Source organism: Urocampus carinirostris, chromosome 10 (assembly GCF_059441175.1).
Source record: "Urocampus carinirostris isolate Australia breed hairy pipefish chromosome 10, RoL_Ucar_1.0, whole genome shotgun sequence".
NCBI classification, from domain to species: domain Eukaryota; kingdom Metazoa; phylum Chordata; class Actinopteri; order Syngnathiformes; family Syngnathidae; genus Urocampus; species Urocampus carinirostris.
The window spans coordinates 1,820,992-1,848,650 of NC_142358.1; the positions used below are offsets into that span (position 1 = coordinate 1,820,992).

The 27,659-nt window shown below is 40.9% G+C and overlaps 1 protein-coding gene across 2 annotated transcripts; it reads left to right on the plus strand.

The window, feature by feature from the left end:
* Positions 1-42: 42 nt before the first annotated feature.
* trmt9b (tRNA methyltransferase 9B) lies at positions 43-25,033 on the plus strand. 2 transcript variants are annotated; one of them, XM_088345580.1, is made up of 6 exons: positions 43-445; positions 8,806-8,935; positions 10,870-11,041; positions 11,743-11,916; positions 19,201-19,640; positions 21,693-25,033. In XM_088345580.1, exons 3-6 carry the CDS (start codon positions 10,888-10,890, stop codon positions 21,954-21,956), a joined length of 1,032 nt encoding a protein of 343 aa, XP_088201706.1. In that variant the 5' UTR covers positions 43-445; positions 8,806-8,935; positions 10,870-10,887; the 3' UTR covers positions 21,957-25,033. The 2 variants fall into 2 exon arrangements, with proteins under 2 accessions (XP_088201706.1, XP_088201707.1); XM_088345581.1 differs by lacking the exon at positions 43-445 and adding an exon at positions 579-718.
* Positions 25,034-27,659: the final 2,626 nt, after the last annotated feature.

Sequence of the window (27,659 nt, forward strand, 5' to 3'; positions counted from 1 at the left end):
TTGTTAGTCTTACTGTTTCCACTAAACCGGAAGTGTCTTTGTTCTCCTTCCCCTGAGCGGTGGCCGGGTCAAGCGGAGTCGTAGCTGCGGATGGGTCCGCGGCCGTCCGGCGGCTCGTTGACGGCGGCTCGTTGACGGCGGCTCGTTGACGGCGGCTCGTTGACGGCGGCTCGTTGACGGCGGCTCGTTGACGGCGGCTCGTTGACGGCGGCTCGTTGACGGCGGCTCGTTGACGGCGGCTCGTTGACGGCGGCTCGTTGACGGCGGCTCGTTGACGGCGGCTCGTTGACGGCGGCTCGTTGACGGCGGCCTGCTCTCTGCTGGCAGTTTTCCGTCCATCCCCATCCGAAAACAAACGAAAACTAATTGCCGTGGGCAGGTGCGTGGCCGCTCTGCAAGCCGGAGTTCGATTCGGCGGCGACCCTTCTCAACTGGCGCATTCATGGTGAGATTTAAAAACCTTACTTCATGACAAATTCAAACTTCCTTATCAGTTAAAACCTCGGTTTCGGGGAATAGAATTCCCCGAGAGTTGCATTTCTTCCCTGTGTCTCCCTCCTCCGGCACAGCTGAGTATGTTCGTCATCTCATCTGCAACCTCACCACCATGCTCCTTAGTCATGTCGGAGGACGGATTCTTCGATGACTCCTCGCTTTGAAAACAGAACCATAACATTTAGTGCAATGTTTATTTTGCCCACATCAATGAGACCCAGTGGTGAGTTTAGAGGTGACTTCGACTTTCAGCTCATCTGCAATCTCTCAGCCATGCTCTTCAGCCGGGGTAAAGGAAAGAGACCTCAAAGGACCCTCTTGATTTTATGACACACAACACAGCCATTAAACTTGATACAATTTATTATTGCTTGTATCATTAGACTTAGTAGTAAACAAAGTGGTTAGTTTGGTTCAACCGTCCGATCGTCTTGTCATCCTCAACATCACAGCCTTGTTCATTAATTGTGTCAGAGGATCCATCACTTTAATAACAGCCATGAAACCTGCTACAGTGAATTTTGAATACAATCATGAGACTCAGCAGTGAGTGGAAAGGCTCATTGGGTTCAAATGTCTGCTCATCGGAATCAGTCGTGTCAGGTTTGGGAGCCTCGAAGCCCCTTCACTTTGAAAACAGTCACAAAATTTGGTACATTGTATTTTGGCTCTCATCACAAGATTCCGTAATAAGCAATAAGTTTCATCAGGTGCGACCTCACAGCTATTCTTTTCTGCTGTGTCAGAGGAGGAAAACTTCAAACACATCCTTACTTTTAAAACTAAGCACTGACATTTGGTACAATGTATGTTTACTTAAATCACGAGACTCACTTGTGAGCACATATACTCAGCGGTTTAACCATCAGCTCATCTGTAAGATGACAGCCATGCTCTTCAGCTGGGTCTGAGGAGGGAGACCTGGAGGACACCCTCGCTTTGAGTACATGCACAGAATCCAGTTAGTTCACGTCACAAGACTCAGCATTGAGCAAAGGAGTTCATCAGGTGCAACCTCACAGCGATGCTCTTCAGCTCTGTCAGAGGAAGGAGACCTGCAGGACCAGCTCACTCTGAATACAGGCACAGAATTCTGTACAGTTTATTTTGGCTCAGATCACAAGACTAAATAGTGAGTGCAGAGTTTCATTTTGTAAACCGAGCCACAAATTTCCGTGCAATGTATTTTGGCTCAGTTGACTCAGATAGTCAGTAGTGAGAGAAATGGGGGCAGTGGCTCTTTGGGGTTAGAATCTCAGCTCATCTACATCCTCACTGCTATACTTCTCTGCCGTGTCGGACGAGGGAGACTTCTATGACCCCTTTGCTTTGAAAACAGAGGTACAGAATTTGTCAGTTTATTTTAGCACACAATAGAGAATTAGTAGTGAGCACAAAAGGCCCATTGGGGTCAGCTCATCTGTGTCCTTATAGCCATAATTCTTAGCTGTGTTAGAGGATGGAGACCTATAGGACCCCTCCTTTTGAAAACCGAGCCGCAAAATTTGGTACAATGCATTTTGGCTAAAATTCTCAAGACCTAGTAGTGATCACAGAGATTCATTGGCTTTAACCGTCAGCTCATCTGTGACCCTAAAGCCATGATCATCAGCCGTTTTGGTAAAGGGAGACTTCAAGCACTTCTTCACTTTGAAAACCAAGACATGAAATTTGCTACAATGTTTGTTTACCCATATCATGAGACTCTGTAATGAGAATAACTGTCAAGACATTGCTGCAGGGTTTATTTTGACGGGTAAACCGGTTTGTCTGCGGTCAGAGAGATCATTTGGCCAAAGTGAGGGCCAAATTACTCTTATTTAAATGTGGCAAATAATGACACTTTTATTTCCCCTCTCATCCACCATCCCTGATTCCGATTACATAAGGAGCACCTCACTTAGAAGGGGTGGGGGTAGGGGGGACTCTTACATAAAATGTTTTCCTTCTGCCTGGATGAGATGATGCAAATGACGCCAGCTGCTCTGCAAACAAACTGCTTTAGAGTTAAAGGCCCAGTGTGTATAATATAGCAACACTTAGTGGTGTAAAAGTAATTGATTTAAATGATAAGCAAGGATATGTGTTATGAAGGTAGCTTGTTGGTGTTTTTAGCACTTAATGGCCTCTCAATGCACACAGTTGAGCACCAAATGCAATGCTCGTCAAGTTCTGTGATTCAGGCATCTCATACTTTAATTCTCAGTGTTTCTCTATCTAGCCACTCACGTTAGTCACTTAGCTGTAGGCTGTGGGTTGCCACGAGCTGTTGTTGTTGTTGTTGTTGAGTCACTCAAGGCGCCTAAGGTAATCCATAGTAGCGCCAAACTCGCTCGTGGGAGGCTCCGTAGTTCTCCGAAGGAGAGGGGGCGGCGACTGTCCTGTGCCGCCAGGCCTGACTGGGTGTGACCCAAGCAAACCATGCAGACGAAGCCTCTAAAGTCCTCAGTACGTTCGGACAGGCCGGTGCATGATTTATGGAAGCCCCGTGGGCAGGTAGTACAGGTGATTGGGGTGTGGTCGCAGCGAATGGTTCGAAAGCACCACTGGCATTTGGACTGGGGGCCAGGGTTGCTCTCAAGGTCGCCGGCCCTAAGAAGAACAGAGAGAGGAGAGTAGAAGAGAGAGAAAGAGAAGGACAGATAGAAAAACAGACTGAGTAAAACGCAAAAAGGGGGAAAAGAGAGTGAAAGAGGTGGGGAGAGAGTAGGAAAGAGAGGGATAGAGAAAATGAGAGACAAGAGTTTTAAAGGGGGAAGAGAGACAAAGAAGGAGAGATAAACAAGAAAGAAAGAGAGTTAGCTGTTTGGTTTGTTTTGGTTACCTGCTCCCGCTTTACCTGCTCCTTCTGTGTCACACACCTTCCACAACTAGTCATGCAAGCAAAGTTCTATCAATCAGACATTTTTAACTTTTTTGCCGCAGTTTTCCTTCTCTAGCCACTTACTTTTACCACTTGTCTGGCGGGTATGCTTTTTTGCAAGCTAATGTTGTTATTGTTCGCTGCTTTGTCCTCCAGTGTCACTCTCCTTCCACAGCTGCTTGTGCAAGAAAACATCGATGAGTTATGTAATTTAGGAATCCTTTTCCACCGTTACATTTTCAGCCACTCTTGTTAGCTGGTTAACTTGTTGTTATTAGCTGCTCCTGCTTTTTCCACCAGTGCCACCCGCCTCCCAAACCTAGGGAACATTGCTGAGAGTAAAAACCCCTATTTAGGCATCTTCCACCTGCATCCCCTCCTCGCTGTCCACTGTTTCCTTCTCTAGCCTCTCATTTTAGTCACTAGGCTGCGAGATATTCTTTGCCACTAGCCGCTATTGTTGTTCTTGGCTGACCCTTCTTCATCCTTCCATGCCATTGTCTTTCAACAGCTGCTAGAGCGAAAATTGCTGCAATTCAGGCACCTGTTGCTTTTATCCCTTTGTTTCCTTTTCTAGTCAATTCTGTTAGAAACTCCTCTGCGGGCTATGGCTCTCCACAAGCAGCTGTTCTTTTTGTTAGATGCTGCGTTTAAGCAAAGCTTGCTTTCTCTTCCGGGGTCACTTGCCTTCCACAGCTGCTCATGCTAGCAAATGTCCTACAACTCTCCTCCCACAGCTAGTGAACATTGCTGAGAACCTAATTTAGGCATCTTCCACTTCTTCCACTTTTTCCTTCTCTAGTCACTAATGTCCGCCACTTGGCCACTGACTATGGCTTGTCACGATTACTATAGTTGGGTGTTTCTGCTTTGTGTTTAGTAGATTTTCCCACTAGCTGACAAAGTCACTTTCACCAGTTCTGACCAACTTCAGCTATTTGCTCCCCTCATTTAGTCCGGGTGTAGCCAGCAGACCAGCATGCTAGTTTTTGGGTGCTTGCTGGCCAGTATTCATGGCAAAAAAAGTAAAGTCAGTAGAGTTTGTCGAGAACCGCCTTCTTCGGCTCGGCTCACGAAAAGGAACCAGAAATGTTAATATGATGCAACAAAATATATCAGGAAAAAAAAAACAGGATATATTGTGAAAGAATTGTAAGAACAAACGACGTTTGTAGGCCGTACAACCTTTGCAATAGTACATGAGTCAATTCATTCAAAAGAGAAAAATAATTTTGCATAGCCGGAAACTCAGCAAAATGTAACTTGATGTCAAGTTTTGGACATGTTTGATAATTAATTATCTTGCCAAACTAGGGATTATGGTTGCTCACTGTTGTTTCAAGCGTTGCTCACCGACTTTGTGTGAACGCTCAGACCCGTGGAAAATTAGAGGGAACATTGCTTGCCAGTATTATAGACCTCAGTATAAAAATCAATGATTGCCACCTTGCCCTTGGCTTTCTGTAAAGATATTAGCCGACCCCATTTCAGACATGGTGATTGTAAATAAAAAAAGGAGAGTTGACTGTGAAGGGCGGCCCTTCCATTACAAGTGTAAATTAGAGTATTTTTTTCACAGAAATCTGAAACAACTACGTCTACCTAATTGCCTGTGGCTGCTTTAAATTAATATAATATCAAAAGAAACTGCCAGATGAAATAAGCTGACCACAGAAAGCTAACTGGAAACGCACACTGTGAAAAGGTAAAGCAAATTGGAAACTGTTATAAAGTCACAGCAGCGCTTTTTACAGAAGGATGTTACTGTGATGAGTATACTTTAAATGGTCATCATACCTTGATTTCCAAGAGTTTAAGCTTTCCAATGATCTGTGGCATGACGTATTTCAGTGACTTTTCAGATTGTACAAACACATATTTGTTTATCAAAAGTCCGGCGGCCCACTCGCGGGCTGGCGGAACGTTAAGGGGTTAAGGTACAGTATCTTGTTAAAACTCTCTTTCTCTGAATATAATTCATTTTTCGATGTTGACACGTTTGGTTTATAGTCATGTGCGGCTTATGTATCTGTAAAATGTTTTTTCCTTTAAAAATTTACTGGATGTGGCTTATAATCCCGGCGCCCTCTACAGTTTGAATTTTTACAGAGAAAGTAACTATTTTTGTTACTTTAAAAGAAGTTGTTAAATGTCAAACAAATAGAAAATTTATAAGCAGTATTAGAGTCAGTCAAATAGACAAGAACGGACAAGTAGTTGTGTTGGAACCATATAATATTTATTGCACCTCACCATCAACAGATTCATCCTGCATTTGAAGTGCAACAAAAATCAACAGTTAACGATAGGGGTGGGAAGATTTGCTTTGGTCACGATTCGATTGTATCAGACCACTCTGGTGCTGATTCGATTTATATCACGACCCGATAATTTCAATTCAAAGAGTATTGGAATTCTATATAATTAATGATTTTGATATAATTTTTTTTCCTAAAAAAAGTTGTTGGTGAATAAATATCCAAAAGGCTGCCCGAGGATGTCCCTGCTTATCTTCTTACGTACAAGGAGACTGCACACTCTTATCGTGAGACAACATGCTGATTACTACCAGACAAAGTAAAGCCCTGCTTTTGACCATCAATAGCGATAACGGCAAAAAAAAATAATTTGCTGGATTATCTCGTTACTTTAAAAAAAAAACTCTTGTGTAACGGTGTTGTTTATATCACCGTCATTTCCAACACTGGTGGTCGCAAAGGGGGGTGGAGAAAAAAAAAGACGGTAATCTCGAATTTGAAAAATACGGTATTTGCGAATATGCAAGATATTCAGTATTAGACATACAGTATATGTCATACTTGCTACAGCCCTACCTCCAGGTTTCATAGTGTGTCTTCTAATGCATATATTTCAGCTCCATTCAAAGGATAGGTTTACGCTGCTGGGCTTAATACTCAATTCAGATTTTTTGGAGTTAAATTCAGTGTTTTTGTGAAATGGTTTGGGTTAGCAATTCCAACTAAATGTGAATTGTATGTAACCTCATGTGTGAACCCCTCGATTGTCCCGCATGTGCAGATGAGGACACGAGAGACATGGATCTTCACAGCAGAGCAATTCTATATGTATTGTGCTACTGGAGCAGCATAATCAAATCCCAAACTTGGCTTTCCCTCTATTGAATGATCTCTGTGATTTCGTCCACCATTGTTGTTGATTTGTCCCGCATGGTGGAACGCAGAGAAGGGATGTCTGTGGGCTATGGATGACATGCAGTACGCATGAATGTATCTTGAATGTTCACACAGCAGTCTCATTCCAAAAGATCAGATTTGTATCAGATTTACAGGGTTCTTAAAATCCCTAAAACTGTTTGAAAAATAGTCCTTGAAAGTGCTTGAAAAGTGCTTGAATTTGGCCACAATAAACGTGTCCGAACCCTGGACTGGTGTGAACAAATCCGATATATGCTGTTTAGACGGACTTTAACAGATCGGAAACAGGTAGCTGTTGCGCAAAAAAAAAAAAAAATCAGATTTTGCTGCAGTGACAAAATAGTACATTTTCACACTGTCACATTAAACAAATAAAGCAAAGTCACGTCTCTGAAATATTTCATGCCACATGTCATTGGAAAGACTCAGGGATTTATAGGATAGGATTCAACATATGCTGACCGTTTAACAATCTAGTTACAGCATGTAAAGTTAGCTAATTTTAGTTGTTTATTTCTCAGACTTCCATGCTATGGAATTAACCTGTTTTTATATTCCTAATATACAAGTAATCATCTCACACACACACACACAGTCACGTTACAAAGATCAGTCTATTTCTATTATTTGTAATACGTTTTCAGTCTAATTTTCATTGTAATGTAATATGACACTCATGTGTGACTCTGTTTCCTGCTTATGTGTGACATCAATAAACCACGCCTACTGACAGGATGTTGGCAGTTCGGCCTGGGTGGCCAACCAAGATGGCCGGGCCGGGCCAGGCTGCTGCATTCGTGAAGTACCGTATTTTCCGCACTATAAGGCGCACCGTGTTATAGGGCGCACCCCGAAAAAATAGTTTTTGGTCTTATATTTGACATACATAAGGCGCACTGGATTATAAGGCGCTACAATGAGAACGTCGACAAAACAGTCAGATGGTTCAGTCAAACTTATTACCCCTTTAACATTCCGAAAGCTTGCAAAGAAGCAAATACTTGTCGTAGACACGTGCGGATGCGGTGTCCGTAAGATGTCACTCAAAGTTCCTAATATCATTCAGAAGGTTAAAGTCTTGGATTCAAGAAATGCCAACCATTCCTTAGTTTCTATTTTCTTTTTCGCTCGCAACATTACTGTGCATATGACGACAAACACTTGGAATTGAGTTTAATTTAAAAATAGACACTCCAGTCCATCAATTATCTGCACCGCTCATCACAGAAACATCGAGTTCAGTCTGATACAAGATACTGGGAAAATATATAGCCGGAGTAGCTCACCAAAGTCGTTGTGTTCAATAATAATGTGCAACCATGATCCTCTTATATTCGTGAGTGTAGTAAATCCAGGAGAGTAAAATATTTACAAATGCAGTACAGAATAGTAAAATACTGTTTCCTCTATGCCGTAGTTCAACTTAACATGCGATTCACATTCATCTTTTTTGGCCAATTGCAGGCTTTGTTTTGCCCCTTTAGCCTATGCGAGCCTGTAAGTGATAAAAAGGATCCGCCCCCTTTACTTCCGAATAACTTTAGCCAATAGTGATTGATTCAACTGATGATTGACACATCTTTTTCGGCCAATTGCAGGCTTTGTTTTGCCCCTTTAGCCTATGCGAGCCTGTAAATGATAAAAAGGATCCGCCCCCTTTACCTCCGAATAACTTTAGCCAATAGTGATTGATTCAACTAATGATTGACACATCTTTTTCGGCCAATTGCAGGCTTTGTTTTGCCTGTAAATGATAAAAAGGATCCGAGCTGTCTCAGTAGAGTGGTTAGCCCTGAATCCTGATTGCATTGATTCAAAGAGATTGTTCTCGGACATGAAATCATTCAGCTGCTGTGCCACTACTTTTTCAAGTATTTTAGAAAGAAACGGTAGGTTTGACACAGGTCTATAATTACATAAGTTTTCTGGATCAAGGTTTGGTCGTTTCAGTGTGGGTTTAATGACGGCGGACTTAAAAGTAGCTGGAACTACACCTGAGGAGAGTGATATGTTTAAAATATTTAGAACTGAAGGTGCAAGAACGCCAAAGAGACCTTTAATAAGTGAACCTGGAAGCGGGTCGAACTGGCAAGTCGTCGGTTTGGCCGTATTCACCATCTATTTAGGATTATCGAGTGACAGTTCACTAAAACGGGACAAAATCCCTGGACAGCCACCATGTTGTGCATCTATAGATTTGAGTGCTTTAGTATGTGTTGAATTAATACTGTCTTTGGCAATTTCTTCCTGTATGCTTTGGATCTTTCTTAGGAAAGAAGACCATTATGTCATGGGCAGAATGAGTGGAGCTATCTGGGATAGTCTGTTGCCTTGTGAGCGATGCTACAGTGTCGAAAAGGACCTTGGGATTGTTCTTTTGTGACGCAATCACCTTCAAAAGGTAAGCTGATTTTGAAGAGGCCAGGGCCGCTTTATACTTCAACAAACTATCACACTAGATTTGATGGAAAACTTCAAGCTTGATAGCGCGCCATTTTCTTTCAGATTTCCTGCATTCTCGTTTAAGGGATTTTGTTTCATCATTAAACCAAGGTGTGCGTCTTTTAGGTCGTGATTTATGCCGGATGGGCGCTACTGAATCCAGGGCATTGGCGTGGGTATCGTTGAATTCATTTAGGAGTGGTTCGATGGAGCCTATGTAGGAAGGAATGGACGCAACTGCTCCTGGAAGAATATTGGAGAGCTCAGAAACTGTGCCTGTGCTTATATTGCGTGCAGTGAATCCTTCAGTTTTTTTGGTACTACATTTAGCTAGCACCTCAAATGTAACTAAATAATGATCCCAGATAACTGTAGTACACGATAGCACCGTCATGTTTGAGGTTGAAACTCCTCGAGTCAGAACCAAGTCGAGCGTGTTTCCATCTTTATGGGTTGGCAAATCACCTAGTTGATTAAAACCAAAAGCATCAATTATAGACTGAAACGCAACAGTGAGTGAACTGAGTGGGGAGTTCATATGAATGTTAAAGTCCCCCATGATTATAATTTTGTCTGCATAGGTTACTAGTTCAGACAAAAGTTCAGCAAATTCGTCTAAGAAAGTTGTGTATGGTCCTGGTGCGCGATAGATAGTTATCACATCGATTGACAATGGAGAGGACCTCATAACAAGAGCCTCGAACGACTTGTGATTATTAGAGGTACGAGGAGTAAATTTGAGCATTTTTTCAGAAATGAGGGCGACACCGCCACCCTTTTTCAACGTGCGTGCTATATGGCATTTGATTGCAAAAACAAGCTTGCTACGCCATTTCTAAATTCGGCCAATTGCAGGGTTTGTTTTGGCCCTCTAGCCAATCCGAGGCTCTGAATAACTTCAGCCAATAGCGATCGATTCAACGGATGATTGATACATCTTTTTCGGCCAATTGTAGGGTTTTTTTTTTGGCGCTCTAGCCAATCCGAGGCTCCGAATAATTTCAGCCAATAGTGATCGATTCAAATGATGATTGACACATTGGATAGCCAATGAAACGCCGGTAAATAAATCCCAGTATACACCGCGGACTACTTGGCGTTCGGGGGGATATCTAGTCGGCGGCGGCAAGTTAGTTGCAAGACTTTGCGAATTGGTGGAAAATTTGCAAAATTGGCTAAACCCGCTGTTTACCTGTGGTATGTCCGCGAAACAGGCGCCGGCGACTGTTCTGTGTCCTTATCGCGGGTAACCGCGGCTGCATCGCGTTTGACCATGCTTACACGCCGTACACACGCTAACGCACGTGATAACACCGCGATACAGGCGGAGAACAAACGTGCTATGACCGTGCTCCACCCGCGATTACCCGCTAAAATTTCGCGTCCTACCCGCGTGTAACCACGTCTTGGCCGCGGCTGTAGCACGTTCTAGCACGTTCGTACCGCGTCTTTACCTCGTGTGTACCACGTGTGCTGCCCGCAGTTACCCGTGGTCTAAAGTTTAGAGCAGCGCAAAACTTTTTTGTGCGGCCATCCGCATGTGAATTTCTTACCGCGTGTAAATCACTGCTGTATCTCGTCTGTCTCGCGATCTCAAAGCATCCAACGGCGTCTGCTTCACGGGCAGAAATTTCTGGCCGTGATTCAGCCTCGATACGCCCGTGAAAGGCTGTGTGACCATGCCTTGAGCAAGAATGGCACACAGTCTGCAACAGTAAAATAAAATATTTACAGTTTAAATCCATCAGTTACCTTTCAAAAGAGACCGTTTATATTTCCCAGACAGTTGAAGAACAGCATCTGATTTAATTAGGGTACATATGGGATTGGGATTTAAGACGAATTTTATAGGAACCGAAAAGGGTTAATTTGATCTTCCTGTTTTGTCCATAGACGTGACTGGTGTAGAGGATGGAGAAGGCGGCCAGCCAGCTAGAGCGCGATCACGTGCACGGAATCTACGAACGCATCGCGCCTTATTTCAATGACAGTCGCTACAAGGCTTGGCCCAAGGTCAGGCAGTTCTTGTTGGAACAGCCGCCCGGGAGCATTATTGCCGACATAGGTGGGTAGGGACGACTCACATTATTTTTATTCTTAATTCATCTTAGAGAATTTTATCAGAATTCTTTGGTTTTTTTTTTTTGTTTCTTGTATTTTGTTTTTGTATTTTATTCTCTTAATCTTTTATTTTCTTTTATTTTTATGATCTATCTGATATTTAGTATTTATTTCGCAATTCAGTGTAAAAAAGTAACCGTTATTTGTATATATTATTTTTTTAATCATTATTTTGTATTTATCTTTTTTTTCCCCTGTTGATGTTTTGTATTCACTCAATATTATATTTGATATTTTTATAATGTATTTGTTATTTTATTATATTTTTGATTTTTAAAAAGTATTTTAAAATGTATAATACTGTATTTTTTATGTTATCTATTTTGATCCTGTTCATGTATCGTATTTTCTTTCAATTTATTTGAATTTTTAACGTTTTTTTTTTAAATTACATTCATTGAAACGTATATTTTTTTGATATATGTTTAGTACATTCATAATATTCTTTTATTTTAATAGTTTCTTTTTAAAATGTATATTTGATATTTAGCTTTAATTAATATTAGTTTTTTACTGGACTGTTGCAGACATACATTTTGTGCATGGTTATTATCAGCACAAGTGTCTTTTTTTAATCACAATCTGCGAAAAAAACAAACCTTATTATGCATCAATATTTTGACAATATTATTTTTTTTCCTGCAGGCTGCGGCAATGGCAAATACCTTGACATCAACGATGGCGCATTCAAGCTGGGCTGCGATGTGTGTCGCCCCCTGGTGGATTTTGCCAAAAATTGTGGTCATGAAGCACAGCTTTGCGACGTCCTTTACTTGCCTTACCGAGACGGATGCTTTGATGCCGTGCTCTCCATCGCAGGTGAGGACAGATGTTGGGTACAGCCACTCCCCTACTTACGGAAGAGATACGTTCTGGACGATCGTTGTAATTGTTTGTAAGTTGGTTCAGTGCTATATTTCGCATGCAATGTATGCTTAAGGTTTGTATAAGTATCTTTAAGGCTTGTATAAGTAACCTGCTTTGTTTTATACAAAAAAAATAAACATTTAATCAAGTAATATGTTCGATAAAAATAAATTTAAGTTTAACTTACTTTTGGAAGATGGGATTAAAGAGTTAGGCGACTTCCTCCTCCATGGTAAAAAGATGCCAAAAAAAAAAACGATAAAACCTTTTTCTCAACCGCATCAAGCTTTCTTATTCTATCCATTATTTGCACCGCTTATCCTCAGTAGGGTCGCGGGGGTGCTGGAGCCCATCTCTGCTATCTGGGCAGTGGGAAGAGGACACCCTGAAATGGTTGCCAGCCAATCGCAGGGCACACAGGGACAATTTGCCCTCATTCACACCACTGGACAATTTTGACCATCTTATTAACCTGAAATGCATGTTTTTGGAATATGGGAGGAAACCGGAGTGCCCGGAGGAAACCCACGTAAGCACGGGGAGAACATGCAAACTCCACACAGGAGGTTCGATCTCATGACCTCAGAACTGTGTCGCACACGCGCTAACCACTGTGCCGCCGTGTTGCCCCTTTCTTATTCCACTTTAATTTAAAATGAAATGGCTCGCCTCTCCTTTACTCTTTACACCAACCATATCGAATGGATGCATGTGATATTTAACAATAAAATGTCAAAGTTCTTAGCGCGGTCGAGATACAGTAGAGTATGTTTACATACGAGGTAGGAAGAGGAAGCTGGATTTCTCCTTTGGAGTGAATCTTGGGTGAGCTCTCACAGTGTCGCACCCGGAGCAGCGGAATGAAGCACTACAGTTCTGTCCTGTACTCGCAAAAGGTGCACAATACAAAATCTAACTTATAGCAATGTCCGGATATTTTTCAACATCCCGAAAAAAATGTTTGTATATACCGTTTTTCGGAACTCGAATGTTCGTAAGTATAGGAGCGTCTGTATTGCGATTTTTAAATATCAAGTAATCATCACTATTGATACTAACTGATAAATTTAGTAAATAAAATGCCCTTCCCTCCTGCAATAAATAATATGTTTAAAGTAGTATCATTGAATACTAGCATAACATATTTTTCTTAAAATGTCATTGTGTAATAATTTACTAAGTAGGCGACAACAAAAAGGTCGAGCCAGCTTGATACACCCAAAGCGACAGCTGGAATTGGTCAGAGCTGGTGGAAGCAGCTAACAAGCAGCTGCTGGGCTGCAGAATCAGGAAGAAAAATGATTGCAATTTATTCAGACCTGTATTGTAATCTCAATGTAATTTTTGATTTTAACGAAAGATTTTCTGTGCAAGCTTTGTTTTTCTGGGAGAACTTGAACCTACTGACGTGCAAACGTACCTTAAGGTGACGTTATTACTGCCTGAGAGTATACAGCTGTAACAAAATAACAAATTCAAATCCACCAAAGTGTATATATACAATATATGGTCTTGTCATTATATGAAAATCCAAGTCAAGGAGGGATTCACCTTTTAGCAAGAAAGCGATACAGAGAACGGCAGGCTAGTGTCGGGTAACTGTGATTTCAGCAAGGTCCTCTTTGCAATGGTAAAATACAAAAGTCAAGAATGTAGCCGTTTTATAGGAATTGAAGCTCTGGGTACCGATTTCATGGGTAATGGTTCTGGATTTGGTCACTAGTCATGTACGGCAGTGGTCGACTAAGTGTGGTTGGCCTTTTAGTTTTCTCCTTCAATGCCACCTCAGTCGATTCGCAGACTCGATAACAAGCCAAAGAGCACTCACTGATGATAAGCATTTTTTTCTTTTGCCTCTTCTCTGAGTCAATATAATTGATTAATTTCTTGTCAATGTAATGAGCCGCTTAAGGTACGAGGTGCCGCGTTTGTTTTGGTGACATGCTATAAGTGCATGCTGGTTTAAGATCAGGTAATTGTGCAATTTTGTAATTGTAATCCTGTGCAGTCCTTCGAGACATTTTTGTGATTAAGGGCGTCATAAATAAATATGACTTAACTTGACTTGGCTACAGTCGAGGATGTAGTTACGTTATGCAACCATTAGATGGTGCCGCGCTAAAGGGAATGTCACTAAAACAGTCAGATAGGTCAGTCAAACTTTATTAATAGATAACAAACAAGCTTTCCACAACTCCATTCACTCCCAAAATGAATAAACAGCCGTTTTATTATTTTCTCTGAGGTAAAGCATTTTTGTGACACATCTTTAACATCGTTGAACAACCGCAAGGCATAACATTTTATTTTTCCTCCATTTAAAACGTTTGATACTGTTATGGTAAATTAAACGTTAGTGCAATCGCGATGTAGTGACACTCGTAATGTGCAAAAACAACAAGTGCAAAACAATAGCGATAAAGCAATAACATAATAACTAAAATGTAAAACGTAAACACACACCAAGTAGGACCACCTCTGAATTATTTAATGTTAAGTTCCCGTGCCAGCGCTGTTGCCTTCATTCGAATAGTTATTGTACTGACACTTCTACTTGCTGCTCTTTGTTCAACAACCCACTGTTGAAGTGTGTCCTCTAACTGTGGACATGTCGCTTTATTGCCACGGAAACTTTGTTTAGTCTTCCTTACTTGGCCATCGATTCATTAATGTTGAACTCTCTCGCTGCTGCTCTATTCCCGTGTTCTACTGCGTGACTGATCGCCTTGAGTTTAAACTGTGCGTTGTAAGCGTGTATCTTAATAGGAGCCATTTCAGGGTCTTTATACAAACGCACAAATAAAAGAGAATCGGTGTTTAATATTTCCCAGTATGCACAGCGCACTTCTTCTTCTACGTGAAAAATGGAGTCGGTGGCTGCTTACCGTAAGTTGCGAGACCTTGTAATTCAACATTGATCCATATATAAGGCGGACCGGATTAGAAGGCGCATAGTCAGCTTTTTAAAAAAAAAAAATCAGATTGTATGTGCGCCTTATAGTGCGGAAAATACGGTACTCTCTTATCCACACGCTTGCTCAGTTCCACTACTACTCCAGTTCTGTCTCTCACAGTTTCATTTCTGAGGCTCCAAGTCTCTGCACCATACAACTATTGTTACTCATCACTCTCCTCAAAGCACCCAAATCCTTACTTCCATGATTCACCTCGCACTCCATTCCACCACCGGCAGCCACATCACAAAACAAGTACCTAAAGCTTTCAACTTCTTCCAGCACCTGTCCATTCAACCTTATTTCTAACGCCATGCCCATTCCATCACGTGAACACTTCATCACCTTACTCTTCCCAACATTTACACATAACTTACACCTATCACACACTCTTTCAAACTCCATTACCAACCGTCTCAATGTTTCCTTAGAATCAGCCACAAGCGTTGTGTCATCTGCACACAATAACTGACTTCACTGCCACACTGTTCCACTGTTGTCCGTCATCTCCACACCTCTGCCAAAACTATTGCATTCACCTCTCTCACCACACCATCCATGTACACATTAAACCGCTATGGCGACATCACACACCCCTGTCTCACACCAGTAAACACAGGGAACGACTCACTTGTCTCACTCCCCACTCTTACACATGCTCTGCTGTTCACATAAAAACTCTTCAATGCTCCCAACAACTTTCCACCCACTCCATACATTACCATCACCTGCCACAACAACTCTCTATCAACTCTGTCATACGCCTTTTCCAAATCCATGAAAGCCAAATAAACATCCTTACCTTTTGCAAAAACATTTTCACACATCTGTCATACTGCAAACACCTGATCCACGCATCCTCTTTCTTTCTTGAAACCACTCTGCTCCTCCATCACCACCTCATTTGTTCTTCCTCTCACTCTCTTAATCACTCTTCCATACAGCTTACCTGGCACAGACAAATAACTGATACCTCTCGAATTGCTACATTCATACTTATCACCTTTACCCTTATACAATCGCACCACACGTGCATTACACCAATTAACAGGAACCACACCGCTTAAAAGGCATACATTCTACAAGCATACCAACCAGTTAATCAAAGCCGTGCCACCTTTTTTCAAGCATTCAGCAGTACAACCATCCAACCCAGGCGCCTTCCCCCTTTAATTTCTTTCACTGACTCTTCCACCTCCCATGTTTCCACAGGCTTCACATTTCAATCACCCAACACGGGCATTCTCCCCATACAACCGATCACCTCGACTCGCACTTCTCTCACATCTCCCACATTCAGCAACTACTCAAAATACTCTGCCCATCTCGTCTTGACTGCACCAGCAATCTACCGTCCCTATCTTTCACTTTCTCTTCCTTTCCATACTCCCTCTTTCTTACTCTTTTAACTTCTCTCCAGAACACTTTTCTCCTTTCCTCAAAGTTCTCTCCTATTTTTCGACACCATTCATCATTTTCTTTCCTTTTCGCTGCTTCCACTACCGCTTTTACCAACCTTTACATGGGCTATACAAATAACATGACTTGATCTGACTTGATTATTGGCTAGTGCCAATAAAACTTGCCTCTGATTGGCCAGCGCTGTCAAAACCAGAACTGTCACAATTCTTGTTGACCAAAAACTAACTGTAACTTGGAATCCTTAAAAAAGTCACATTGCAATAGCGATTGGATTTTGATTAATCATGCAGCCCTACACTGAAAGATGAAACATGAGCAGCTAACAATAGTGGCGAACAAAGAGCCATTCCCTCCAGACAAGTGGCTAGCATAAGTAGCCAGAGAAGGAAACAGTGGAAGATGCCAGAATCATGGGACTCTGCAAAGTTTACCTGCTCGAGCAGCTGTGGAAGCAGAGTGACACAGAAAAAAAGCAGAAGTAGCTTAAAATAGCAGCCACATTGAGCGATATCCTCTAGACATGTGGTTAAAATGAGTGGCTAAAGAAAGAAAAAGTGGGGGAAAAAGTGTAATATGCCATGATCATGGTCCTCAGCGACGTTCGCATGCATGACAAGCTATAGCAAGAGCAGCTAATGATAGTGGCTAACGAAGAGCCATTTCCTTCAGACAAGTGAATAACATGAGTGGCCAGAGAAACGTTGGAATATGCCAGGATCATGGGACTCAGCCATGTTCACTTGCTTGAGCAGCTGTGGAAGCAAAGTGACACAGAAGAAAAAAAGTAGGAGCAGCTTACAATAGCAGCTAGCAGCGAGCCATATCCTCCAGACGTGTGGCTAAGGGCCCGGTCACACAGCCGTTTGCGTCTGTATCGCGGGTAAAATTTTGCGGTTTTTTTTGCCCGTGGTTGCCCGCGATGGAAAATGCGCAAAATTGGCCAACCCGATTTTCATCGGTGGTATGCCCGCAAAACAGACGCCGGCGACTGTTCCGCTTCCTCATCGCGTCATTTCCGCGTCATTTTTTCGTGTGGACCACGGGTATAAAAGCTCCCGAGCCGGTGTTGTGCCCAAATCCGACTCCTACGCAAAATCGCCCACCCGCAACCCCCCACCCCCCCTCGCGTGAACGCGCATTCTGCTGCGATCGCTTTTGTTGGAAGCGTGCATTGACGTTGGTGACTTTTTCATCCGCGTTAACAAACGCATTTTGTAGAATACGATCGCACTTAATTGTTTAAATAAACGCGTTATATAGACTAGGATCTCCCAATTGTTATAATTAGCTCGCTTTATTGTTTTAATAAGCGTTTTATATAGAATACGATCGCTTTTGTTGGAAGCGCAGCAGAATGCGCGTTCACGCGAGGGGGGGAGGATTTTATATACGGTGTGCATTACCGTTCGATTACGTTCAAAACAAACACAAAGACGGAATGGTTTAAGTTGTTTTACATTCCCAACAAATGCAAGACGAAGTGGTTTTGGTTATATGTTCGCCATTACATTCCCTAAAAATGATATAAAAGTGAGATAAAACGAGGTAAGAGTTGTTGTAGTAGCGAGGGGATGCAAATCTCGGCAGGGATGCATTTCTCGGCATAACACCGGGCTGTAGAAATCATAACCGCTCAAGACACAGTCCCGTGAAGATCAAAATTTCAAGCTATGGCACCGAAGAAGCCAATATGTTATTATTGTTATAGTTTTTCATTTTGATTTTATTATCTTGTTATGAAATGAAAATAAATGTTAAGAAATAAAAATGGATTTAGACGAGGTCACTACGGTGACGGGGATCCATGTTCACCCCTTGACGTCTCGAGCACAACTGACGTGTGCTCGGCAAATCGCGCTGTATATACGCGGAGAAAGGCGTTTGACCGTCACACGCTAATTTCACGTAATAACACCGCGATACAGACGCAGAACATGCTATTACCATGCTCCACCCACGATTACCCGCTGAAATTTCCCGTCCTACCCATGTATAACCACGCCCTGGCCGCTGCCAGAGCAAGTCGTTCCGCGTCATTTCCGCGTCATTACCTCGTGTGCCGCCCGCGATTAACACGTGCTCAAAGTTTTGAGCAGCTCAAAACTGTTTCGCGCGGCCAACCGCGTGTGAATTTCCGACCGCGAGTAAAGCACTGCTGTATCTCGTCTATATGGCGGTCTCAAAGCGTCCAACAGCGCCCTACAGCGTCTGCTTCACGGCCAGAAATTTCTGGCCGTGATTCAGCCTCGATATGCCCTTTCGCGCTGCCACCCGCGCGTGAATTTCCGACCGCGTGTTAAGCACTGCTGTATCTCGTCTGTATGGCAGTCTCAAAGCGTCCAATAGCGTCCGCCTCACAGGCACAAATTTGTGGCCGTGATTCAGCCGCATACAGCTGTGTGACCGGGCCCTAACATGAGTGGCTAGAAAAGGAAACAGTGTGAAAAAGTGAAAAAAGCCTGGATCATGGTTCTCAGTGATGTCAGTGACCGCCAGAAGCGTGTCATTCAAATCTGCATCATGACTTTCTCTCAAGGCAAGGCACTTAAAACTCTCTTTTTTAAAAACTAAGTTCTCATTTAGATGCCAAAATCAGCCAGATTTAATCAAACAGGCCATAATAAAATACTCAGAATAGAAGAGTCTTAAAATTTAACTTGTGGCGATGAAGACATAAACCATGGAATCATCACACAAAGACAAATCACCAATATTTTGCTTAGGGGATGTGAATCTTATTAAATCTACTTAGATGAGTAATTTTGCTGAACCTTTGTTGTCTGGATGCATTCTAGTGGACAACTGGTGTGCATTTTTTAAGCTGTCCATTGTGGTATAAGAAATGTGTTTTTTCTTGCAGTCATCCATCACCTGTCAACCAAAGAACGTCGTATCCGAGCAATACGCGAGATGGCACGAACACTTCGGGTCGGCGGCTGTGTGATGATTTCCGTCTGGGCCATGGAGCAAAAACGCAGAAAATTCCAAAAGCAAGACGTCTTTGTGCCGTGGAACCCGAAACTCTCCTCGCCCGACGCCGAACCGCCAGGTGCCGAACAAGGCCACGAGCACAGGAAGGCCCGGAGCACGTCCTCCACAGCCCCGTCTCGGCCCGCCCATGAGAAACTCTGGTTCTTCTCCCGTTCCCTGGACTCTGTCTTGGATTTCAGAAGCCTGGCAGTTTCTCTGTCTTTTTCTAATTCGCGCCCGCTGGGGCGAGGGCGGGCCCTCATTCGACAGTTCTCCAGTTTTTTCTCAGCGCCGACCACAATTGGATCCGAAGAGGATGTCTTTAAGGAGGTATGAAAATCTCTCACTTTCTTTTCAAATTCTGCGTTTAGAAGTCATGTCGGGTGACCTACTTGTATTGTGTAGATCTGATGTGAATTTTTGCAGTACTCCCAAGCTTGTATTTTTGTCGTATATATGTAGTGTTACAATCTTTGGATTTTTATAATATTTCTGTAGTGTAACTTTAGTTTTATTTTTGTAGTATTTCTGCTATAGTATTTTTGTTTTATTTACATAGTCATATTTTGTATTATTTCTGTAGTATTTTTGGAGTATATTTGTAGTATTTCTCTAGTTGTATCATATATTTGTAGTATTGATGCAGTATTCCTGTAGTATTAAGGTAGTTTTATTTTACAGTATATTTGTATTCTTTCCGCAGAAGGGCTTTTGATATATTTCCATAGTAATATTTTATAATACATCTGTTTTAGTATTTTTGTATTATATTATTACTGTAGCGGTATTTCTTGTGTCCCGTTTCATCTGGAGGGACGAAAGCATGACCAACTTGGGTGCCGTGGTGCTTAACTTGTTTTGGTGTTTCCGTATTTGGGTTGGCCATGGTCAAATTTTTTGTGTATTTTGCTTGTTTTTGTGTACGTGTTTGTCTTGCTATCGGTCACCCCTCTTTGAGGGATATGACCAGGGTAGATAGATAGATAGATAGTAGCGGTATATCTGCAGTCGTATTTTTGTAGTATTTTCGCAGCAATATTTTTGTTGTTGTTTTGCCGAATATTTGTAGTGTTTTTGTAGTAATTCCATAGTATTATTTTTGTATTATTTATGTACAATTTCTTAAATGTTTTTGCAGTATATTAGTAGTATTCCTGTAGTATTACCTTAGAAATATTTTTGTGTTGGTATTTTTGTTGTTTATTTCGTACAATATCTGTTGTAGTATTTCTTTCATAACATTTCTGTTGTACTATTTTTGGAAGAGTGTTTTGTTCAACTGTCCGGCGTCATCTTTGAATATTAGTGTGTCACCGAACTAGCGCCGAGATATGCAAGGTCTGCTTTGCCTACATAGCAAATAGTCTTTTTATTGGCCGTATCCAAGGTCAAAACTCAGAAACTGGATTTGGTACACAAACTTGCCGCTGCCATCTTTGTATGTTGATGTTACTGCTTGAGACAGAGATGCTATTGCGCATGAGTCACTCTCAGGAGAGATTATATTCATTTAGAGATGCCCAACTCTTTTGGAAAAACGTGCGACCATTGAATTCGTAGTTGACAATTTCTATTAAAGTCGACTAATCATTGCAGCTCTAGTTTTACTGTGTAGTGCACACGTGTCCAACTCTTGGCCCGCTGGCCAAATGCGCCCTGCCACATCATTTGATGTGGCCTGCAAGACGATGCTGAGAGAAGCACAAGAGAAGAATGAGCTGCAGTTTTGAAAATGTCCACTCAATGTCACCAAAATCAGGCGCCACTCACAAGCAACCTATTTCTTTATTTCTCTCTTTTCTCACTTTCTAACTTTCAGTGTGTCTTTCTTTCTCACTTTCTGTTTCCCTTTCTCTTTCTCTCTGTCTTTCTATGTTTTTCTTTCTATCTCTCTAAAATGTCTTTCTCCCTTTCCCCCTTCTCTTTTTCTTTCTCTCTTACTTTCTCTTTCTCCACTCCTCTGTTATTTCCCTCTTTCTTTCTCTTTCCTCTTCCAACTTTCTCTCTCTTTCTTTCTCTCAGTGTGTCTCTCACCTTTCTTTTCTCTCTTTCTGTCTCTCTGTCTTTCTTTTTTCTTTTCTTTCTTTCTCCAATCTTTATCCCTTCTCCCCTCTCTCCCTTACTTTACTTTCCCCCTCTCTTTCTCTCTTACTACTCTTTCTAACTTACTCTCTCTCTCTCTCTCTCTCTCTCTCTCTGTTTTTCTCTGTGTTTTTCTGTTTTTCTCTGTGTTTTTCTCTCTCTTTTTTTTATTCCTCACTCTCATATCTATGAGTCCAGCCCCCGTGAGAATGTTTTTTCTAAAGTTGACGCCCCTGGTGTAGCAGCACATATTTCTTCCACACCCTTCTCACCCTCTGGCCTATTTTGATTCCTTCCAAGGTGTCGGCGGTGGAGCAAACCGGCGCCGCCGTGGTGGCCGAGTGTGCCGCTGTGGCGCTGCCCGACCTTGTCCCATTCCAGAGGGAGGTGTCAACTGGGCCGGCGATGGGCGGGGCCTGCATGAGGTATTATCATGTGTTCAGAGAGGGCGAGCTGGTTCAACTCATTGAAAATCACGTTGCGCAACTTCGGGTTCGACACATCTTTTTTGACCACGCTAATTGGTGCCTTGTGGCTGAGAGAGTTTTGCCCGGCGATAAGTGACACACTTATGATTTTTTTTTTATTCACCAATCAAAAATGGAGGAAATACTTCAAATTTTAGGTCAAATGCTCTTGTTCTGTTGGCAAATAATTTTGGCAGGTTTTTAAAATATTTTTTGTCTACATTTTTACAATAAAAACATACTGTAATCTCTAGCTGTTTCACGCGCTGAACTTTGCAGCCTCAGCGCAATGTAGGTTAAAAAACAGTCCATGATCCATTATCCCTGGTCAAATATTGCTGCAATCAGGGACTTTTGGGCGCTCTGTTTTGCCATTATTTGCACCTAAAATGAAGTGCACTTGTGCAGCCACAATCCATTATCCCTAATTGCATATTGCTTTGGTTTTTACCTAACATGAGCTGCTCTTGAGCGGCTGCCATTCAGTATCCCGCTTGCATATTGCTGTGGTCAGGCACCAGCAGAGCACATGGTAAATTGAGCGGGGCTACCATGAATTTTTAATTTGGAAAGTAAAATAAGAAGCACAAAATGGTTTGAAAAAAAAAATCATAATTGTCTGCCAACGGAACAAGAATAGTTTTTACACTGAAATAATATTTCCCCCAGTTGAATTCAGTTTCAGCACTGAATCTCAGTTTTTAGTCTCACTGTTTTGTTTGATTTTTCTAGGGATGAAATTTTACACACTTTTTACATGATTTTTGGTGACAAAAAAAAATCAGTCGCCATTTTAAGCAATTCATTGGAAATTCTCATTTTTGTGGCACAAACCAAAACACTAGGCATTCTAGCAATAATACTTATCAAAACCAATTTTTTCAAAAAACTTTGCAATATTTTCAGATAAACTAACAAATATGGAGAAAAGAAACATTTTGGAGCGAGGAAAATGCATTAAAGCCTCATTGTGTGGTATATAGTAATCCCTTGTGTACAAATATTTATATGATTTATGTATGTATATATATATATATATATATATATATATATACTTTCAAATACACACTATTGATTAAAAAAATAATCAAGAAAATGTGCGTTATCACATGATGTTAAGTTTAGAAGTGCGTAAATATATTACACAACTTGGGGAAGCTGACTTGTTTGGCAGTCATCTTGAAACTACGGAAGCCCGAATGACAATTTTGCCAAAATAGCTTGTCCCGCTGGTGCATTTAGCACTTAACCGTCAACTACCGCACATTTGAACCCGAATCTTATCATTCAGGCATCTTTCACTTTTTATTTCTTTCCTCTTCTAGCCTAGCATGTTAGCCATTAGGCTCAGGCTATGGCTCATCACTAGCCACTGTTGAGCTGCTCCTGCTTTGTCTTTTACATGCAAGCAATAGTCACAGAGTTCTGTCATTCAGGCATTTTTCACTTTTCACTTTTCCTGGTCTCACTGTTTCCTCCTTTAACCAATCATGTTAACAACTTGGATGCAGACAGTGGCTCGTAGCTAGCCACTATTATTATGGTTAGCTGCTTCTGCTTTGGCCTTCAGTGTCACTTGCTTTCTACAGCTGTTGTGCGAGCAAATGTCGCTGAGTTCCGTCGTTCAATCATTTGCCACTTTTTCCTTTTCTAGCCACTTGACCGCAGGCTATGTTTCACCACTAATCGCTGTTCTTGTTAGCTGCTCCTGTTTCATGTGTCATAGCTGGTCAAGCAGGAGAATGATGCTAAATTCTGCAATTCAGACATCAGGCGCATTTTCCACTGTTTTTCTCTGGCGACTCATGTTAGTCACTTGGGTGCAAGCTTTGGCTTGCTGCTAGTTGCCATCGTTGGTGCTGTGTGTAAATCAAGCTTGCTCTTGCAATCTTTTACTGGCATTTTTAGTAGTTTCTTAATAGCTACTAGAGCCAACTCCAGTTATTGGCTCTCTTCAACCAGTCCAGGTGTATCCAGCTTTCTTCGGTCTTGTTTTTGAAAGTAGAATCGTTAATCTTCCTAGGGGCATCCATAGTGCGCTTTTTTCAATGCACACAATTCAGCTCCATTCCAAGCTACAACTCTCTCTAGAGGTGAACTTTTACACACTGTCACTTTAATAGTTTCCCTTTTTTCAGTTGCTCACTAAGTTAAAATTATTTACAGAAAAAAATAGTGTCAATTATTTTTTGTCCAATCAAACCACTTCACTTTTATTGATTTTATTTTTTCTAATATAGAATACATTCCATTATCATGATTAACTTCAACAAGCTTTATTGAAGCACTGATGCTAAAAATCATCAAACTTGAAACTACAGTATTAAACTAGGAAATAAATTGTATGAATATTTATTATTTGTGAGTTTTGCAACTCATTCCCAATTTTTTTTTTAGTGTTATTCGCACAAGCAACTACAAAAAACTCTCAGCACTTGTAATACATGACTGTTATTAATCATTTTTTAAGTTTGCAGCTTTTAAATTGCAGTGGGCTAGGCAATAGTGCCACCTAGTGCTCAAACATGAAACAACTCAGTAGTCAGTCAATTTGTTTAATAATAATTTTTTATTCATATTTAAAAGCATACCAACCATTAACAGCTAAAAATACATTGAAAAAAGTTCTTAATCTCCAATGGCACAAAAATAATTATAAGACGCATAGTATAGCAATAATGATGAAAGATACATACAAGATACAAAACAATTTTAAACTTTTTCTTGAGAAAGAAAAATACACACATTTGAGTTGATCGTTTCAGAAATTAACAGCATTGTTTTAGGTCTGGGTAGGACTTTTGAATAGCCCAACTTCTCTGTGGCTGAAACACACGACTGTTTTTAATCATATGCAACTAGAAAAAAAAACTGTGTAAAACTTGTTGTAAATGTTGGCCTCAATTAATGTTGTATTTATTTTAAGCTTTTGTAGTTTAAAAAAGCGTGCTTCTGTCTGACATATTCTGCACCAATGATGTCACTATGGGGTGACGCCATTACAACTAAGAAATGAGAAGCGAAAAACAGCGCTCTGCCTCATCATACTGTGAATATATGTCGCACTGTCATTGTGATTTCAATGAATACTTGAAACCTTGTGCCAAGAAAATGTATTTTGTCAATTTCCCATTGTTTTTAATTGAATAAATGTTTTTTCTGTTGGTACTTGAATGGTCTCCAACTTATTTGTCATTTGTATCTACACCTTTTAAATCTATTTCCACCCCCCACACAATTTATTTTTCCAAATCCAGATAAAATTCTAATATAAAACAATAAACAAATGAATGACATGTAATGTCATTTAAATTGTTACTATCATGACTTCATTTGAGACTTGAACTTTCTCCTAGTTTATTTTTTTATGGAACTACACGCCAGCATCACTTGGTGTTTCAATGTAAAATAATGACCAATCAAACGAGCTATGACAAAAAAAATAGTATAATTGCCGAATAATACGCCTGTGACGTCATCGAAATCCCCTGTCACTTTGTCACGACATCTTTGAATGTAGTGTCTCATGCTTCTTTTAGTTCATTTTTTGTTATTAATTTTAAAAATTAAGTTTGACATAAGCTTAAGTGATAGATAGTAAGTGTGGTGAATTATAAAAATGAAAAATAAAACTAAGTAATTAAATGTTTATGAAACATGAACATATGCAGGGGGTCTGTTAATTCTTACATTGTGTAAAAAAACAAGAGGAAAACATTCCAGTTGATTCAGATTTGCTATCATAATAAAAGGATAATTTTACTAAACAACTTTTGACGTTTGGTTTTTAATTTGACGTTACCTCAAGGATGTATGACGTCACGTTAATAACCACACCCACTCACGTACATGTTGAAATAATATTCGAAGGTAGTACATGATTCCTCTACGCAATTGTATTTTTAATTTCTGACTCTACTATTCAAATATGAAATTTAAACTTTAAGTTCAAAACGGTTGGCTGTAAATAAATTGCACAAGGTAGGAATTCATTCTGCAATTTGGTACTTGAATCATTTTTATGAGGGACCAAAACGTTCTCGACAGCTATTGGCGCACAAATCATCCTTCCATCCATCCATCCATTATCCGCCCCTCTTATCCTCAGTCGGGTCGTGGGGGCACTGGAGCCCATCCTAGTTATCTTCGGGTAGAGGGCAGGGGACACCCGAATTGGTTGCCAGCCATTCGCAGGTCACACAGAGACAGACAACCATTCACTCACTCATTCACATCTAGGAACAATTTGGACTGCACAGGGATGGTGCGTTAAGCAGGGATGTGATTTTTCCGCTAATTCGCGGAATTCCGCTTTTTTTATCTCCAAAAATAAAATTTTAAAATTTCCGATTTTTAAAGTGGTAAAAAATCCGATTTCGTCTCTACAGCATTCCATTTTAGTGTTTTCCGTAACTGAAATGCGATTGGTTGAAGTCTCCGTGTTTACCAATAAACGCGCTTGTTATAAAGGCGTAGGAGTATGCCATTGTTCATTTCTCACACGTTTTTGCCGGGTGTTTAAAGAAAGATGTCCGTGATCGTAAAACACAAGTTTCGACGGGACTGGTTAGACAAGGAATTATCTACAAATGTTGGAAAGAAGACTGACGAATTTGTTCAGTGACTTTATTCGGAAGATCGATCGTGTCGGGAAAGCGCTTTGCATTTGGTGCCATGATACCATTGACTATGGTGGGAGAGGTTTCAAAGCTCTTGAAAGTCACGCAAAGAGCAAAAAACACGTGAAAGAACTCCAGTCAAGAACAACAAATTATTCCATCGCTGGAAGTTTCGGTGCCCAAACGAAAACTCCAAAACTTTACGGCCTCCATCCCTTATTGACATCACAATCGGAAGCGGTAATAGAGAAGTGATCCACCCCAACAACCTGTACCAGTTGCTGATAGAGTCATGAATTTTGAGGTAGGTGGTGAACTTTTCAAATTTATTTGACAGTTTTCCCCCTTTTTTTGAAAATATCATAACGTCATAAAAATTGCCATAAATATTTAACAATTACAATAATAGATTTTTATGTGTACATTACACCAACACTTTACTGTAGGGCCTATAATTATTGAACACTTGTATATTCCTGTAAATATGTTGAATGTTTTAATGAGTAGAAAATAGAAAACAATATTTGTGATATTAAGTGATGTCATAATTAATCTAGAATGTGACAGAAAATATAAATTTCAGAACTTTGAATGAATTTCATGTTTCTGCATGGCCAGTGATTTAGTAGTTCATTGTGTATGCACATGACTCCGACAGATAACATCTTCTGCTATAGCAAAGACATTTGTGGTATGTTCTAATATGAGTTACTTTTCATTTGGTCATGATACAATTATTTGTTCATGAAATTTGAACTCTTCAACATGATTTATGTGTTAACTTAGTAATTACATTAGTTAGATATGATGATATTCTCAGTGATAGTTTTTAAAAGCAAAGGCAGTCCAATGTTTTTTATTGTGACTGATTTGACTTAAACTGTAATTTTATATGGGATAGTTCAATATACATTGAAAAATTATGCTGTTGTTTTGTCTATTTCTTTGTCATCTGAGTGCATTGAAAGTACTTAAAAACACGGAAAACCCATGAGCTCCGGGGGGCTTCGCCCCACTTGTTCCCCCACCAGGGCACTGCCCTGGACCTAGCTGGGTGCCCGCGGCCCCCAGACCCCCGGCTAATTTTCAGATAATTTCACTTTGGTCAAATCACATCCCTGGTTAAGGTCGGGTCACACAGCCTTTCACGGGCGTATCAAGGCTGAATCACGGGCAGAAAT

Excerpts from the sequence above, each read along its gene's own strand:
- trmt9b (XM_088345580.1), top strand. The coding sequence starts at position 10,888 with ATGGAGAAGGCGGCCAGCCAGCTAGAGCGCGATCACGTGCACGGAATC. Across the intron at positions 11,917-19,200 it reads TGCCGTGCTCTCCATCGCAG|TCATCCATCACCTGTCAACC; the intron begins GTGAGGACAGAT and ends TTTTTCTTGCAG. Across the intron at positions 19,641-21,692 it reads AAGAGGATGTCTTTAAGGAG|GTGTCGGCGGTGGAGCAAAC; the intron begins GTATGAAAATCT and ends ATTCCTTCCAAG.